Source organism: Parus major, chromosome 7, assembly GCF_001522545.3.
Source record: "Parus major isolate Abel chromosome 7, Parus_major1.1, whole genome shotgun sequence".
Classification (NCBI taxonomy): Eukaryota; Metazoa; Chordata; class Aves; order Passeriformes; family Paridae; genus Parus; species Parus major.
The window spans coordinates 36,132,663-36,148,124 of NC_031776.1; the positions used below are offsets into that span (position 1 = coordinate 36,132,663).

General features: G+C 38.0%; 1 protein-coding gene across 1 annotated transcript in view; it reads right to left on the reverse strand.

Annotated features, from left to right (window-relative positions):
- The window catches only part of NEB (nebulin), a 94,348-nt gene that overhangs the window by 38,354 nt on the left and 40,532 nt on the right, over positions 1–15,462 (reverse strand). Inside the window, exons 57-84 of the mRNA XM_033516201.1 lie at positions 15,358–15,454; positions 14,256–14,459; positions 13,927–14,031; positions 13,360–13,464; positions 12,962–13,273; positions 12,538–12,642; positions 12,199–12,297; positions 11,921–12,022; positions 11,627–11,734; positions 10,516–10,827; positions 10,288–10,392; positions 10,098–10,202; positions 9,517–9,621; positions 8,223–8,330; positions 8,020–8,133; positions 6,956–7,153; positions 6,236–6,340; positions 5,718–5,822; positions 5,534–5,638; positions 4,949–5,056; positions 4,168–4,281; positions 3,516–3,713; positions 2,574–2,678; positions 2,185–2,289; positions 1,813–1,920; positions 1,433–1,540; positions 991–1,098; positions 61–165 (exon numbers count right to left, since the gene is read on the reverse strand). Of these exons, the coding sequence (XP_033372092.1) occupies positions 61–165; positions 991–1,098; positions 1,433–1,540; positions 1,813–1,920; positions 2,185–2,289; positions 2,574–2,678; positions 3,516–3,713; positions 4,168–4,281; positions 4,949–5,056; positions 5,534–5,638; positions 5,718–5,822; positions 6,236–6,340; positions 6,956–7,153; positions 8,020–8,133; positions 8,223–8,330; positions 9,517–9,621; positions 10,098–10,202; positions 10,288–10,392; positions 10,516–10,827; positions 11,627–11,734; positions 11,921–12,022; positions 12,199–12,297; positions 12,538–12,642; positions 12,962–13,273; positions 13,360–13,464; positions 13,927–14,031; positions 14,256–14,459; positions 15,358–15,454 (3,658 nt within the window). The remainder of the gene's footprint in view (positions 1–60; positions 166–990; positions 1,099–1,432; positions 1,541–1,812; positions 1,921–2,184; positions 2,290–2,573; positions 2,679–3,515; positions 3,714–4,167; positions 4,282–4,948; positions 5,057–5,533; positions 5,639–5,717; positions 5,823–6,235; positions 6,341–6,955; positions 7,154–8,019; positions 8,134–8,222; positions 8,331–9,516; positions 9,622–10,097; positions 10,203–10,287; positions 10,393–10,515; positions 10,828–11,626; positions 11,735–11,920; positions 12,023–12,198; positions 12,298–12,537; positions 12,643–12,961; positions 13,274–13,359; positions 13,465–13,926; positions 14,032–14,255; positions 14,460–15,357; positions 15,455–15,462) is intronic.

Sequence of the window (15,462 nt, forward strand, 5' to 3'; positions counted from 1 at the left end):
ACGTGTTTGCTCAGGGAATAATCTCATTTTCCACAGTTGTGCTCTTAGGAAGGCACCTACATCGCTGACAGCCTCCTGGGTGGCTCTGACTTGGCGGATTTCAGGGGTGTCAGGGGTGGTGTGAATCTTGTCCTTGTTCTTGTGGTACGTTGCCCTGTACAGCCTCTGTGACAAGAGACAACATTCTGCATTTCAACACAGCTTAAAATGGCAAAGAAGTTCAGCACAGAGTAAACACTTCCTGCACAAATTGCTGTTTTCTACCCAGGCAAAGATTTTCCATTAAGTTTTCAATAAATTCTGGAAATCTCACACTCTAATCCTAAAAACATGGAAATACACATATTTAATTTAATTTAAGAGCATTTTCATGCTCTTAAAGCCAATGACCAAAGAAGTGAGTAAATAAATATAAAACCTAAAACTATTGTGCCCCAGTTTTATACAAAGATTTCTATTAAACTTTAATCACAGCTAATAAAATTAGGCTGAAATTTTATATTATAAAATATTAGATTATGAATATAATGTAATATAAACAGTAAATAAAATAAATAAATATAAATATATAAATTAATTATATAAACATAAATATATTTTATATATAAAAATAAAATATAAATATATAAAATATTGTATATATATTACATATATGTTTATATATAGAAAATATATATAGATAGGTAAGTAAGAATATAAATATAAATATGAATATAGATATAAATATGAATATAGATATAAATATGAATATAGATATAGATATAAATATACATATAAATATAAATATACATATAAATATACATATAAACAGTAACAGTTTCAGCCTGGATCCACTGTCCCTCACTGTTCTTCATGGATACTTCTCTAAATAAACTTTTATTCTGAAAAGCCTGAAAGAAGAGGGATCCTACAGCTTTTCAGTGTACTCTCACTATGAATATTTTGGGCACTGCAAATACAACTGAAAACAAATACATGTATTTACTGTACCTCATTAATGACTTGATTGACTTTCCTCACATTTTCAAAGCCAACATCTTTAGGTCCCAGAGTGTAGCCCTTGGCTTTCATGTGTTCATAAGCTTCTTTATATTTCAGCTGTAAGAAGTACAAAAGCACACAGAAATTAAATTTGATTATGATTCTGGCTACACTGCAGCTCTGACAGCAATTTCTGCTGTACAAAGAGACAGATTTTTAGAGATAAACCAGTGAGATGTAGCTTTATCAGAGTCAAATACACCACACATCATAATTATTTCACCCCTTATCACACAGCCCAAAATTAACAACAAAATTAGTTTTTCTTGCATCTAATAAAATATTTGCATAATGCTGAGGAAATTAGTGTTTGGGCAGTCAAGGCTGAGAGTCCCTTGTGTGGGGCTGCTGATCATTGCCGTGGTGCAGAAGGATTTGGTCCCTGACTCACATCACTGCCGATGTGCTGGACGTGTTTGGCGTGCTGGAAGTGCGGAGTGTCCGTGGGAAGGCTGTACCCGGTGGGCAGAGCATTCACACCAGCCCAGCGATACAAATTCTGCAAGAGGAGAGAGAAACACTTTGTGTAACTGTCAGCAACATTTGAGGGGAAAATCCCTCAATCTTGGGAATCTCTCCAACAACTGGCAAAAGATTTCCCCCATGTCTGGGGGAAAAAATGCATTAAAATGAATTTTTATAGCCCAAATGAAGATATTTTCCCACTTCAATTCCAGAGCAGTGACATGCAGCTTTACCTGAAAAGCTAAAACCAGACAATTTGGTTTTCCAGGGTCACAAACTCTGTGGAGCCCACAGTTTTGTACTTACCTCACTCTGTATTTTGTTGGCATTATATGCCCGCTCCAAATCCACTGTTTTATCAGTAGGGATCATCTTGCCTTGGACATTCCTCCTGTAATCACCACGATAGACAGCCTGGGAAAGAGAAAAAGTCATAATTGTCACATTCTCTCACAGTGTGTTTTGTTTGCATACAATGGAAACAGCTCCTAAAAAAATGGATTAAAGTTTTTTTGGCTTCAGGCAATTAATGATTTTAGTGATTGTGTCCACAATGAGGTGTAGATAACCAACAGTGATTAAAATTAAATTATTAAATACATATTAAAAGTCCCATTTCTAAAGCTGGTGAGCTAACAGCATTTGGAATACTGGCTGCAAGGTGAGAGAAACACTTACTTCACTTAAATTCAAGGCACTGAGCACATTCTGGACATAGACAGGAGTGTCTGTGACCACAGTGAAGTCCTTCTTCATTTTTTCTGCCTTAGATTTGTACTTAATCTGCAGAGAGAATGCAAGAGTTCTGATTACTAATGCTAGTAATTGTTAATTTAATTTATTGTATTATCACACTTACTATACTTACTATTTATTTCATCACTGAGCTATTTTATGAGTGAAACCAGTGTTGAAACAGAAAGCATGTTGCAACTATGGCTTGTTATTTAATGAATCCTTCAATCAAGAAGGATAAATAACATTTTCCAGACTACACCTGGAGTGGAATGAAGGTACAGTGGAGTGAAAAAGAAGACTGAGAGGCAATCCCAGAGTTACCCACTCACATCACTGCGGAGGTCATAGGCTTGCTTGGCATGGAGGATTTCGGGAGTGTCCCAGACAAAGCAGCCAATGCCCTTCAGCCAGTTCAGATCATCCTTGTAGATCACCTAAGGGAGCAGAGAAGGAACCTGTAAGAATTCCACCAGGATCTAATCCCTCATTTCTAAATCATTTCAAAACACAGCTGACAAATGATGGCAAGGAAGGTTTCTACTCCTTTGATTTTTTTGTTTTCAGGGTTTGGTTTTCTTTGTTTTGGTTTGGGGGTTGTTTTGTTTGTCTGTTTGTTTTGAGGAAAATAAAAACAATTCCTTCTGGAATTTAAAAAATTTTTCTTCAATTTGCTTCAGTTTGGGCAATAAATTAAAAATTAATTATTTTTTTTAAATAAAACCTACCTGCACATCCTACTGGACACTGATTTACTGCCAGATCCTACTCCTGGGCTGACCTGCTCAAGACAAGCTTTGCCCAACCAGGATTTTCACAGATTTCCAAAGTCTCCACACCTCATGCAACCAAATGAAGGACAATTTACAGACAGGGTAGAACTGTAATTAATGATTATAATTACGACCCAAATGCCTGCACTATCAATACTGAAATTATTGAAGTTGTTGCACAGAGGTTGTGGACTCGCCATCCCTGGAAATGTTCAAGGCCAGGTTGGAGCAGCCTGGGATAGTGGAAGGTGTCCCATGGGAGGGAGTGGAACTGGATGAGCTTTAAGGTCCTTTTCAACCCAAACCACTCTGGGATTTTCTGATTCTATTCAGCTAAGCCCCATCTCAGTGACCCATTTATTGCCAAGTGCCACAAAAATGAAGCCAAGTGGCAACTTCAGAGTGCTCCAGCAACATTTTTCTTAATCATTTCCTCCAACAGAGCACAAATGAAGGAATGTTCTCCAAAGTGAGCCAGGAACAAGTGATTTGGGGACTCACATCACTGACTTGGTCGGTGACTCTTCTCACGTGGGTGTTGACCTGCAGGTCGGGCAGGCAGATCCACTCGTGGAGCCGCGTGCGATAATCGACCTCGCTGATCTTCTTCTGGGCATCCTTGGCTGAGATGATGTCCACCATGTCTGGGACAATGTGCACCTTGGCTTTGGTCTTCTCATAGGTCTCTTTGTACAGACGCTGTGGAGTTAAAGCAACGCTTTCATAAAGCTGCAGCACAAATTGTTGCTAAATTTGGAGGAAATCGTTGCTGTTTTCATTGGGATGTCAGTGCGAGAGCGATCGCTTTGGCCATGACTAAAATGCACATCTGGCCTGCTCTAAAAATAATTTGCAGAACCTCAGCAAGGGAGGTAAAATGTGATTTGTTCAATATTCATTGTGCTGATGAGCTAAAAGGAGGCAGATGAGGATTTTTCCCATATTACACTAAAGGTTTGGCCATGCAGATAATGCAGGAATTGAGTTAAAACTGAAATTTATGGTTGTATTCTGGAATTTAGGAAAAACTGCACACTGCCAAATGCAGCTGGGAATGGGATGTCTGGATCAAGGCACGTGGATTCTTTGAGTGGCTGCTTTTGAGGTAGGTATGGCTTTATCAGGAAAACACACATCCAGAACCAGCACTTACATCGATGTTGAGCTTCCCAACCCTGAGGCACCTCTCTGTATTGGGATCATCCTCAACACCTCTGGGGAGGGTGTACAGGGCTTTGAACTTGTCATATTCCTCACGGTATTTGACCTGAGCACAAGCAAGGAAAAGCAACAATTAACTGACTCCAATGAGTCAGTTGTGGTTTTGGAACAAAATTCATCATCATTAAGCAAAAAGTGGATTCCAACAAGTAGAGAAAAGGCTTTAAAGCAGGATTTTACCTTTTTTTTTTGTCTTAAATGGCAAAGAAAGCACATCATAATAATCAGGTTGTAAAACAACAGCTGATGAGAAGATTTTAAAAATCAATAGATGAAGAATAATGCACTTATTTATTGTTCCAGCTGTTTCATTTAAAGGGATCTGTGGAGTGGTCTCTCTTAATTCTAGCTTCAGTAAAGCATAAGATGTTTTCTGTTTTACTGAGCATCATTTAAAGATTTTTTGGTGTTTTTCTGACCTGAATGCTCATGAAACTTAGACTAGAAAAACTCTAACATTTTCAGTTTGGATTACTATAAAAATTGACTTTTTTTGTTTTTTTCCCATGGCAAGAAGCCACAAAGGACTATTACCCAAATGACTATCAGAGAAAAAACATTATCTACAGATACATATTAGATCTCAATTAAAAAGGAAAAGTAAATTAAAGTTTTAAAAATATAAATATCTATACTAGATGCATGGCATGAAGGATTTAGTTGTTAAAAAAGATGATCTGATAAAAAAAAAATAAAGAATTGAATTCACTTACAATGCTTGCATTGTGCTTCAGTTCTTTGGCACGTGCCAAGGCTACAGCATCTGGGGGCAGCGCATAGCTGGTGGCCTTCACTTTATCCCAGGCCTTCTTGTAGAGATTCTGTGTGGAAATAGAAAGTTTTTGTGAGTGGAAAATCAATTCTTGTAAATAATTACCAACACCCAATAGAAATCAAAAGCCCTTTTGCTTTTATTTAGACACCACGAAGTATTGTAAAGAAGATATTAAGTGATACTTGATATCAAGTGCATGTAAAGGTTGATAGAAATCCCTTCTAACTATTCATGTCTGTTCTCATATGAGGTTTTAATTTTGTTCAGGTGTAATTTTATTCAGGGAATTTATTCAGGGAATTTATAAATCCAGGTGTTTTGCCAAGACTGGCATTACAGCTGGAAAATATGGCCCTTGCCTGAAATACAACACCTCCCTGAAGCTCAGGTAGTACAGAGCACCAGCTCTGAGAAACTCCTGGTTTGGATGTTTATCTTCAAACAGAGTGAACAAACAAAATAAAACAAAAAAATCCCACCTTAAAGATCCTTAAGAGAAAAACAATTGTGTATAAACACTTACATCACTATAGAGATGTTTCAAACTCTGAACTCTTTCTGAATCAACTGTGTCAGCCACAGTTGTGTACTTGTCCTTAGTTTTTTGGAATTCCTCCTTGTATTTCACCTGGAAGATGAAAGCTGGCTTTAGTGGATTGTTTCAATGCTCAGAAGGACAGTCCTGAGCAGAAAAGGTGGGGATTCACCTCACTGGCGTTGGCAGCACTTTGCAGAGCAGTCACATAGACAGGAGTGTCTGTAACCACACTGAAGTTCTGGAAGTTCTCCTTCCCTGCAGAGGTGTATTTTATCTAAGGACACAAAACCAACAAAATACCCATTAGTGCTGAAAATGACCTGGAAATCCCCTGCCAGCTTCCTTTAAAATCGTATCTGGACAGCTGAAATAAAAGATTACAGCTCAGTTAAAATCAGCTCTGAAAGTGACAGGTCACAAAATAGAAATACTTAATATACAGCCAGTATGAACTAAGGAATAATGGAATTAAAAAACCACAGCTGTCTTTACTTTCTCCTCCTCAAATAACACAAGTGATATCTCTACAGAAGCAACTTCAAGACTGTATTTTCACAGTTTAAACAAAATATTTCTGATGTAACAGGAATTACTTCATTCTGCTCTGGACTAGGACATGTCAGCCCCAATGAATCATAAATGTAAGAAAGAAACACATAAATGTTTATTTATTTAAGGAAAACTTACCTGGCTCTGCAGGTCATAGGATTTCTTAGCCTGTAGGATCTGTGGAGTATCCCAGACATAACATCCAAGTCCCTTCAGCCAGTTTAAGTCATCTTTATACACAGACTGCATGGAAGTGAACAGAACATTAGGTTAGGAAGAAATTTTCCTTCTGCCAATTAAACCAAGGAATTGTGCATCCTACTAAGCCACACAATTAACTCACCCTCAGATTTATTGGGAAGGTTGGTTGGCCCAAGCTGAGACACCACTGACTGCAGAACACGAGCACTGTTCTCTCAGCCATGGGCTGATACAACCCCAACAAACAAAGGGAATTCTTTCCCAGACCCACTGCATCCAGAAGGATTCTGGATGCTGTCCTGGCCCCCCTGCTAATTCCAGCATTCCCAATTACAACAGAGAAGGATCACTGCAGTGATTGGTGCTAAGAACCTTCAGCCATTATTAATTTCATATTATTTAAATATTTAATATTTAAAGCTGGTTATTAATTTTGTGTTTAAATATTAGGGAAGATACTTGGGAAAAAATGATGGGAAAGGCTGTTATGATGTCAAACAAATAGGTTCAGTAAGTTCACAAAAGTTTAGAAGGGTTTGGACAATGCCCTCAGACTCCTGATGGGATTTTTGGGGTGTCCTGTTCAGGGCCAGGAGATGAACTGGATGACCTCCCAACCCAGCCTATTCCATGGCTCTAAATAAATAATAAACATACATCACTCAGAATCTCCTGGGCTTTCCTGGCGTGAATAACATCGTTTTCTTCAGGTGAACAGCTCCACTGGTGGAAGTACGTGCGGTATTCCAGATCACTGAGGATGTACTGGCACTTCTTGGCCAGGACATGGTTCATCATGTCTGTTGGAATATGGACATTTTTCTTGGTGTCTTCATAATTCTTCCTGTAGGCCAGCTGAAAAGCAAAGATTGGGGAAAAAGGTGAGAGGAAATAAAAGTGATTTTCTGTATAACTTTGGATTTTGGACTAAAAGGTGACAGTGTAGTCTGAGATGTGTTTCCTGGATTTAATAGCTAAGCTCCCATGGGATTCAACAGGATAGAAAACTTAACTTGGATATTAATCACCTTTTATTTTTATGAAATTCTGGAAGGACAACAATGACCTTCACTTGCAGTTTAACAGCTGATGAGAAAACTAACAAGTCTTCAGGGTTAAAAAACTCATGCTCTACAAATGGTTTTCATCTAATTAAAGATAGAATATTTGGGATTACACTGATTTTATGTCCTGCATGACACGCTGTATGTGCAGTGCTGACAACAGCAACACACCAAACGTACATTTAATTTTCCAGTTCTTAAATTCCTACTTCAACTCAAAATCTGAAAGATCTCAAAAATAATTTCCTTTATTTGTGAAGGAAATTAATCACACATGGTATTTTTTACTGCTCAGATCCTTAGACTGAAACAGAAAAAGGTGGGTTTTTTTTTCTTTACTGTAGTTTTTCTAATAGCTAAACAAATCCCTTTTCAATCTCCTAAATAATTTAAAATTCAATTATTAAACCCACATACAAAATAAGCATTCAGGAAATAGAAACATGTTGAAATTGCTTTTACTGATAATATTGTAGATTTATATTAAGGCTGGACTTGATTTTGGAAGCCTTTTCCAACCTTAATGATCCTGTGATTCTACAACTCTATTAAGCTTTGCCTTATTTATGTTTAAGTAATGAAATAGTGACTTTCATCAGTGAAATAAATGGTGAAACAAAACAAATGGAAAACATTCCAGACTCGTTCGTTCCTTACCGCGCTCCTCATTTTCTGGAATTCCCGGGAATGAATGACACTGGGGAAATCACTAATATCCTTCCCAGCCAGGTAATGGCCTTTCAGCTTCTCATATATTTCCTTATATTTAAGCTGCAAAAATATTCAGGTGGGAATTTTAATGTTGATTCCAACAATATATTGTGGGGGGAAAAGGGAAAGAATGGGGAATCCCTCCTGACCTCACTGTTGATGTGGTTTGCATGTTTGGCTCCCACGAGTGGAACGTATTTCTCATCCAGGGTGTATCCAATGGGCTTGCTCAGCTCCCAGGCCTTCTTGTAATGTTTCTAGACAAACAAAGCACATGCAGATTTTAATGAGAAAATCAATTCTATTTCCCACTTATACACACAGGGGATATGACATGGAACACAGAATTTTTACTTTTAATTTAATTTTTATTTTTACAGTGGTTCCCAATAAATTAAATGGAGGATGTTTGTTTTGACCAGTCATTTAGTATAAGACAAACAGGACAGGTGTTCACTTCAGGAAGTTACTTGAGCACAAGTTTGAGCTGATTTCTGCTTTCTTTATTATATTTATATCAGAAGAGTAGTAAAAATATCCAAAATATAGATATGAACTCTGGTTTAAAAGTACAGTATAGAAGTGATAACATTAACATAACATAACATAACATTAACATAACATTAACATAACATTAACATAACATTTAACATTAACATAACATTAACATAACATATAACATTAACATAACATATAACATTAACATAACATATAACATTAACATAACATTAACATAACATAATATCTATAAATAGATATCATATAAATATATATTATATTATATATAATATATAAATATATAGATATCTATATTGTATATAATATGAATATATAAAAATATATAGATACATAAAATATATATCTATATTATGTATAATATAGATAACTCTAGAAGATGATTTTATAGATAATCAAAATTGTGAAAAGTCTTTAAGAAATATTGGTGTTTATTAAAGAAACAGTGTCAATGGCACTTTTCTAATACTTATTTTGTTAAATATTAAATATATTCACCTTCAGATTAAATCATGAAGTGTCTACTCACATGAATGAGTAATCACTTCTATTTTTAAAAAATAGGAGTTTCTCATTACAATCAGTGAGAGTACTCAAAAGTAACTGCTTAATAATGTAAATCATCTACCCTTTCCATTTCTTATAGAAAAAGTAAATGCAAAATTTATCAGTAGTCTCAGAAGATATTACTGGATGGAATCACATTTGGTTTTGACACGCTGTTATGAATTCCAAGCAGCACACAGCTGTCCTTTGAGACCACTTCAATAAGGAAAGAAATCACCCTGATTCCAGCAATCCAAATGGGAAAGCTGAAGAAAAAAGGGATTAAATAACCTTCCCAGTGCCACTGCTGAGAGTGGAACAGCTCCTCAAGTCCACCCTACACTCTGTGGCTTTCAAAGGTTGGTATTTATGGGATCTCACCTCACTTTGGAGCAAGGCCATGTCTTTGGCATGGTGCAGAGCAGGAGTATCATCAGATCCAATGTACTGGCCTTTCTCCTGGTTAAAAGTTTCTTTGTATTTTAGCTGCAAGAGAAAACAAACACACAGTTAATTCCACAGGAGAAACACATTATTCCCATTAGTCCATCTATTAGTAGTAGACATTTATTTTATCTTGTGTCATAATGTAATAACCTTGTGTAGGACATTCCAACCACTGTAAGACACAGGCAAATGTTACTGTGTCACCTCAAAATCCACATGGACTCTTGAAAAATTCAATATACTGCTCAGCAAGTACACTTTAGGAACAAGAGGAACTCCATGAACTGTTCATCAAGAACTAGACTCAGTTTTCAACTACTATAGGAAAAATCTATGCAAACTCTAAGTCAGAGCATGCCATCTTCTCCAACAGGAAAATGTTAAATTATTTGGATCACAATATTGTGTTGTGCATTCATAAGACTTCTCACTTGTTTATCCCAGGAAAGCAAAAGCAATTAAAACACCTACTAATTCTTCTATATGAATTTTTATTTAATAAAAAAGGTACATACATCACTCTGATTGACAGAGTTCATCTTTGCCAAAACGATCTCAGGAGTGTCAACCACGCTTGTGTATTTGGAAAAGTTCTCCAGGGCTTCTTTAGTGTATGCTCTCTGCAAAGAGGTGAAATAATGTCTTAAACACTGGGCATGAGAAAGAATTGCTAATCATGGAACTGCTGAAATATTTTCTCTTTACCTTGTTTATCAGTTCCTGTGCATTCTTAACTTTCTTATGCTCCACTGAATCGAGAGGGACCCAACCACAGCCACGAAGCCACTCCAAATCAGCCTTATAGATGTTCTAAATCAGAAAGACAATGCAAAAGGACAGAAATTACTGACCTCAGGATGGATTATGTGCCGTGGGCAATATCCTTAGGCTAGACCAGGTGGAAAGGACCTGGAAGGCTGCACCATCACTCACATCACTCTGCAGGTCGTAGGCCTGCCGCGCGTGGATCACGTCGTTCTGGTCAGGAAGGCAGGTCCACTGGTGCAGGTATTGCCTGTAGTCAACGTCACTGACCAAGTTCTGGCACTCCTTGGCTGCCACAACTGCCATGGCATCCGAAGGCATGTGGATTTTGGACTTGGTTTTGTTGTAGTCTGATTTGTACAGCCTGTCGTTCTGGATCTCGCCCGCGTGCTCGTACCACACCAGCTTGGGGTCATCTCTCATCTTGGCAACTCCCACGTAGTGACCTCTCTGCTTGACATACTCAGCTTTGTACTTCAGCTGGTGGGAGAGGGGAGAAACACAGAGAAAATCAGCACTGGCTGTATCCACTCTGGTTTAACCTGGGAATGGCTTCAGGTTTGTTGACACAAAAAGCAGACGAGACAGGGAGTTGTCAAATGCAGCCTTAGGTTTTCAGTACATGACCACAATCTGGTCACAAACAATAATACTACTTTGCATGGACTTTCCAGTTCAAAATATGTCATCTTCTAGTCTAATAAACTCCAAATTTTCAGTAAAAGCTATTGTTAACACAAGAGGAAAGACTTGCTAGAAAATGTTTCCTAACAAGCGCATTTAGTCTCATTTTGGCAACAAATTGATATTGTTTTAAGAGTGGATGCTTATTTACAGTATTTACATCACACTGCTTTGACAAAATGTTTATTCCAAATAAGAGTCATGTAATAATTTCATGATGCATTATGCAAATGTTTAAAATGTAAAGTGTGTACCATCCTACAGGTTTTGATAGGCCAAAAAGTGAAATCAGAGCCATATATGTTATAATCATAGTATCACTTCAATTATTTAACATTTATAAAATACACAAGTCCAGCTCAGCTGATTTTGAAAGGACTGTTTCTGGAAAGAGTCAATGTGGAAGGAATCTGACCTTCAGCCCTCCAAACCCCATAATCACAAAGATGACTGAATTATTTGGAGAACAGTGGAATTCATAGGCCATGGGAAGTCTGGATGTTACCCCAGGTGGAAAGCTTTTTAAATCTGTTTGGGAATTTTCAAGGCCTTTAACTCTTTCAAGCCTCATCTTCCTAATGAGAAAAATCCTTACCTCACTTTGGACATCACTTGAGTGCTTGGCATGAGAGATCTGCATCGTGTCAGGAGGCAGGAGGTAACCAGTGGCTTTTTCTTTCTCCCAGCTTTCCTTGTATAAATTCTGTGGGAAATAAAAGTCATGAGGAATTCAACACTACTACAATGATAACGATTACTGTATGTATGTAATTTGTATAGAAGTATAAGGATAACAAATCCTTCCTTCAGCTTGTTATCAATAAGGCAGGTTTTTTAAATACCTAAAAAAATGTGAGTAGAAGCACAAAAAATGTGAGAAACCACATACCTGATTTAGAATTCTGGCTGCCTCTCGGGCCATATCCAGCTGTGGTGTATCTGTGAGTGTATAATTTGCCTTGGTCTCATTCCATTCTTTGTGGTATTTAATCTAGGACACAGAAAGAAATGATTGCCTTGTAGCACCACCACAGAACTGGGAAAACACCATAATTTACACACAAAATAATGAACCAACCCCTGAATTTGCAAGGCCATTAGAAAAAGCACATTAAATACAGAATCACAGAAGTCAAATGCAGCCCAGACACCTGAGAGCAAACTTACATCACTGCGGATTTCAGTGCTGTTCTTTGCTGTGACATAATCAACTCTGTCGGCCACGGCAGTGAACGGGAGAGTTTCAGCTTTGGTGCGGTACTTTCTCTGCACAACAAAAAGAAGAAGAGATTACCCCAGAATATTTGATGCCTAGTACAGCAATTCTGAATAGATACACAAGACAAGGACTTTCTTGTGGAGAAAAACCTCTCCATACACACTGAATATTGTGAAAATACTGCAATTCCATTTTTCATTTAAAATCTCATCGTTTAAACCATTTAAAATACTTTGAGTGACAAATAGCCCTGAAGAAAATTTTAGTATTGAAAAACACTTGGTTACCTCACTCAGGAGATCTCCAGCATATTTGACATGCTTGACTCCAAGGGAATCATTTGGCAACCATCCAATTCCCCGCAGCCATTCCAAATCAGCTTTATAAACAGCCTGGGGAAACAAAACAAAACAGGGTCCATGCTCTTAGTTACACTTCCCTGTACAATCCAGCAAGATTCAGAAATAACAGAATTTACTTCCAGTGGTTAAAAGGGGAGCGGTAATTCCAACATGAGCACTACATCTGAATTTATCACCCTTCAAACATGGCAATTTATAAGTGGCCTATACTTTGCAACTCTAACAAAGAGCAAGATGAGCTCCCTGAACTCAGGAAAAGATTCCCACTCCTTAGGGCTGAAGCAGAATAAGAAGAGGCAACACAGAACTGTGTTAAAGGGTGTTTAAGGGGTGTTTCAGGTGAACTTACATCGCTCTGGAGGTCGTAGGCTTGCCTGGCATGAATGACATCGTTCTGGTCGGGGAGGCAGATCCACTGGTGCAGGTAGTGCCGGTAATCGGCGTCGCTCACCAGGGTCTGCCCGTGCTTGGCTGCCACAATGGACATCATGTCCACTGGCAGGTGGCACTGGGTCCTCTGCTTGGCAAAGTGCTTCTTGTACTCTCGTTCGCTCTGAACTTTGGCTACGTCCAGGGCAAACTGGATTTTGGAATCTCCCTTTGCGTCCGGCACTCCCACGTAGTGTCCCTTCTGCTTCTCGTGCTCCAGCTTGTATTTGTACTGGGGCAAGAGCAGAGGTCACCATTAGTTAACAGCTAGCATGAAAGAGCTCCTGGAGCATGGGAAATGCCTCTTTTGGCACTTACATCACTGGCAATCTCTCTAGAAGCCTTGGCTGTCTTGATTGGAATGGCATCTGCTCTCAAGTCATAGCTCATCTTCAGCTCATCCCAAGCTCCTTTATATTGTTTCTGGAAAGACAGATAAAACATCACACACATGCTGAATGCTCTGGAATTTGCCATTATAAAAACAGTTTCCAGACATTTATTTGCTGAAATACCATGAAATTTTTTGAGCACTCCTGTTCCTAACTATAAATGCAGCTGCCTCTGAAACATGCAACACAAGCTGTGCAACCTATAAAGCACAGAAGGGAGTTTGTAAAAGTGTAAAAAATATTTATATGCCTTGGATTCTCATCCATTTCAATAAAATATTCCCTCAGTGGGGCATGATATATATAATTTTTAAATAGCTGAATGCAAGTATTTATTTTAAAACAGCTGAATACTTTAAGGATTTTTGATAGATGGAAGGGAATGTCACAAGCCCTGTATGAAGACAGACTTCAGTGAGATTCAAAGAGATTCAATATCTTAGAATTACATAATTCACATCCTATTTTAGAGAAAAGAGAATGATAAACATACCTGGCTGTAATTAACAGCATTAGCCTTGGCTAGGTTGATTTCAGGTGTGTCTGGCATGATGTGGATCATAGTCTTGTCCTTTTCCCAGGCTTCTTTATATTTTGGCTGTTAAAACAGAAATTTCATAATATCATCAGAATTATGGAATTTCACTTATCAATAACATAAAATCCCATAAATCTCTCCCAAACTATCATCTCTAAAGAGTAAAATGTTTGGAAAAGCATTAAACTTAAAACACCACTAATCTGTTTTATATCTTAGCAGTGAGATTTCCCATTAGCTTTAGTTTCTGGTGTGGAAGCAGCTTTGAAGAGGTTGGAACTTACAATGCTGATCTGTTCAGCGTTGGTTTTGGCCAGAACAACATCTGGGGAATCCACAACACTGGTGTATTTCACACTGTCAATGGGGGTCCGATACACGTTGTCACTCAGGAGATCCTGGGCATTCTTCACCCTCTTAATTTCTGGAGAGTCGTTGGGCAACCAGCCAATTCCACGGAGCCACTCTAGGTCTGACTTGTACACAGCCTGGGTGACACAATCAGAAAAGGAAAACATTGTTTAGAATTATTATCTTAATTATTTTAAGCCATGCAAAGCAGATTGTGTTTTATAAGCCTAACTAGAGTCAGATGAATCCTTTTTATACGCATGAGATGTTCAGTGTCGTAAGTAAAGTTAAATCTAAAATTAATTTAAATTAAGTAGTTCAGGTCTTAAACAACACATTCTAAACCTTGTAAGAAGAAACAACTGACAGGAGTTGCAGTTAATGATGATGAATGTTAAAAGCTTAGAAGAGTCTTCCTGTCCCCTCCAAAACACTTATTCCACTAGTCATTCCAATGGTTTACAAGTCCTGAAAAAACCCCAAGCTGCCTACCAAGAAAATTGACAAAAGGCAAGGAACAGGAATCCCATCTCCAAAGCTTGTAAGTGAAACAGTGGAAGAGGAACTGATAAGCAGCAACGCCAGGTCAGGAAATCAGCCACTCTGACTCCTCCTGCTTTGCAATCAGCCACTAAAACCTCTAACTAGCTACCTCACAGAGTTTTCTTCCAATTAAACAAATTTCCAAGCTGACTCAACCAAACTGAAGTAACAAAAGCCACCTGATTCCGAGGTAGCAAACAGCAGTTATTCCTAAGTCCTATTAAAGCAAGAAAGACAAATCCTCCAGCCTCTCCAAATCACACCTGTCCAAAAGCATTATGAGACACATTATCAACTAAAGTTTTATAAAATTTAGAGATAAAATCAGTACCTTTTAAGAGTGCAAAAAATCATGTAATAGCAGTCACAAAAAAATTGAAGAAAACAGTCTAACTATTAATCTGTTGTGATTGTACAGCATTGAACAATCAGAATAAGGCTATTATCTATGAAATAGTAAGAGTACAACTGCACATCTCTATGGGCACTCACGTCGCTCTGGAGGTCGTAGGCCTGCCGCGCGTGGATCACGTCGTTCTGGTCAGGAAGGCAGGTCCACTGGTGCAGGTACTGCCTGTAGTCAACGTCACTGACCAA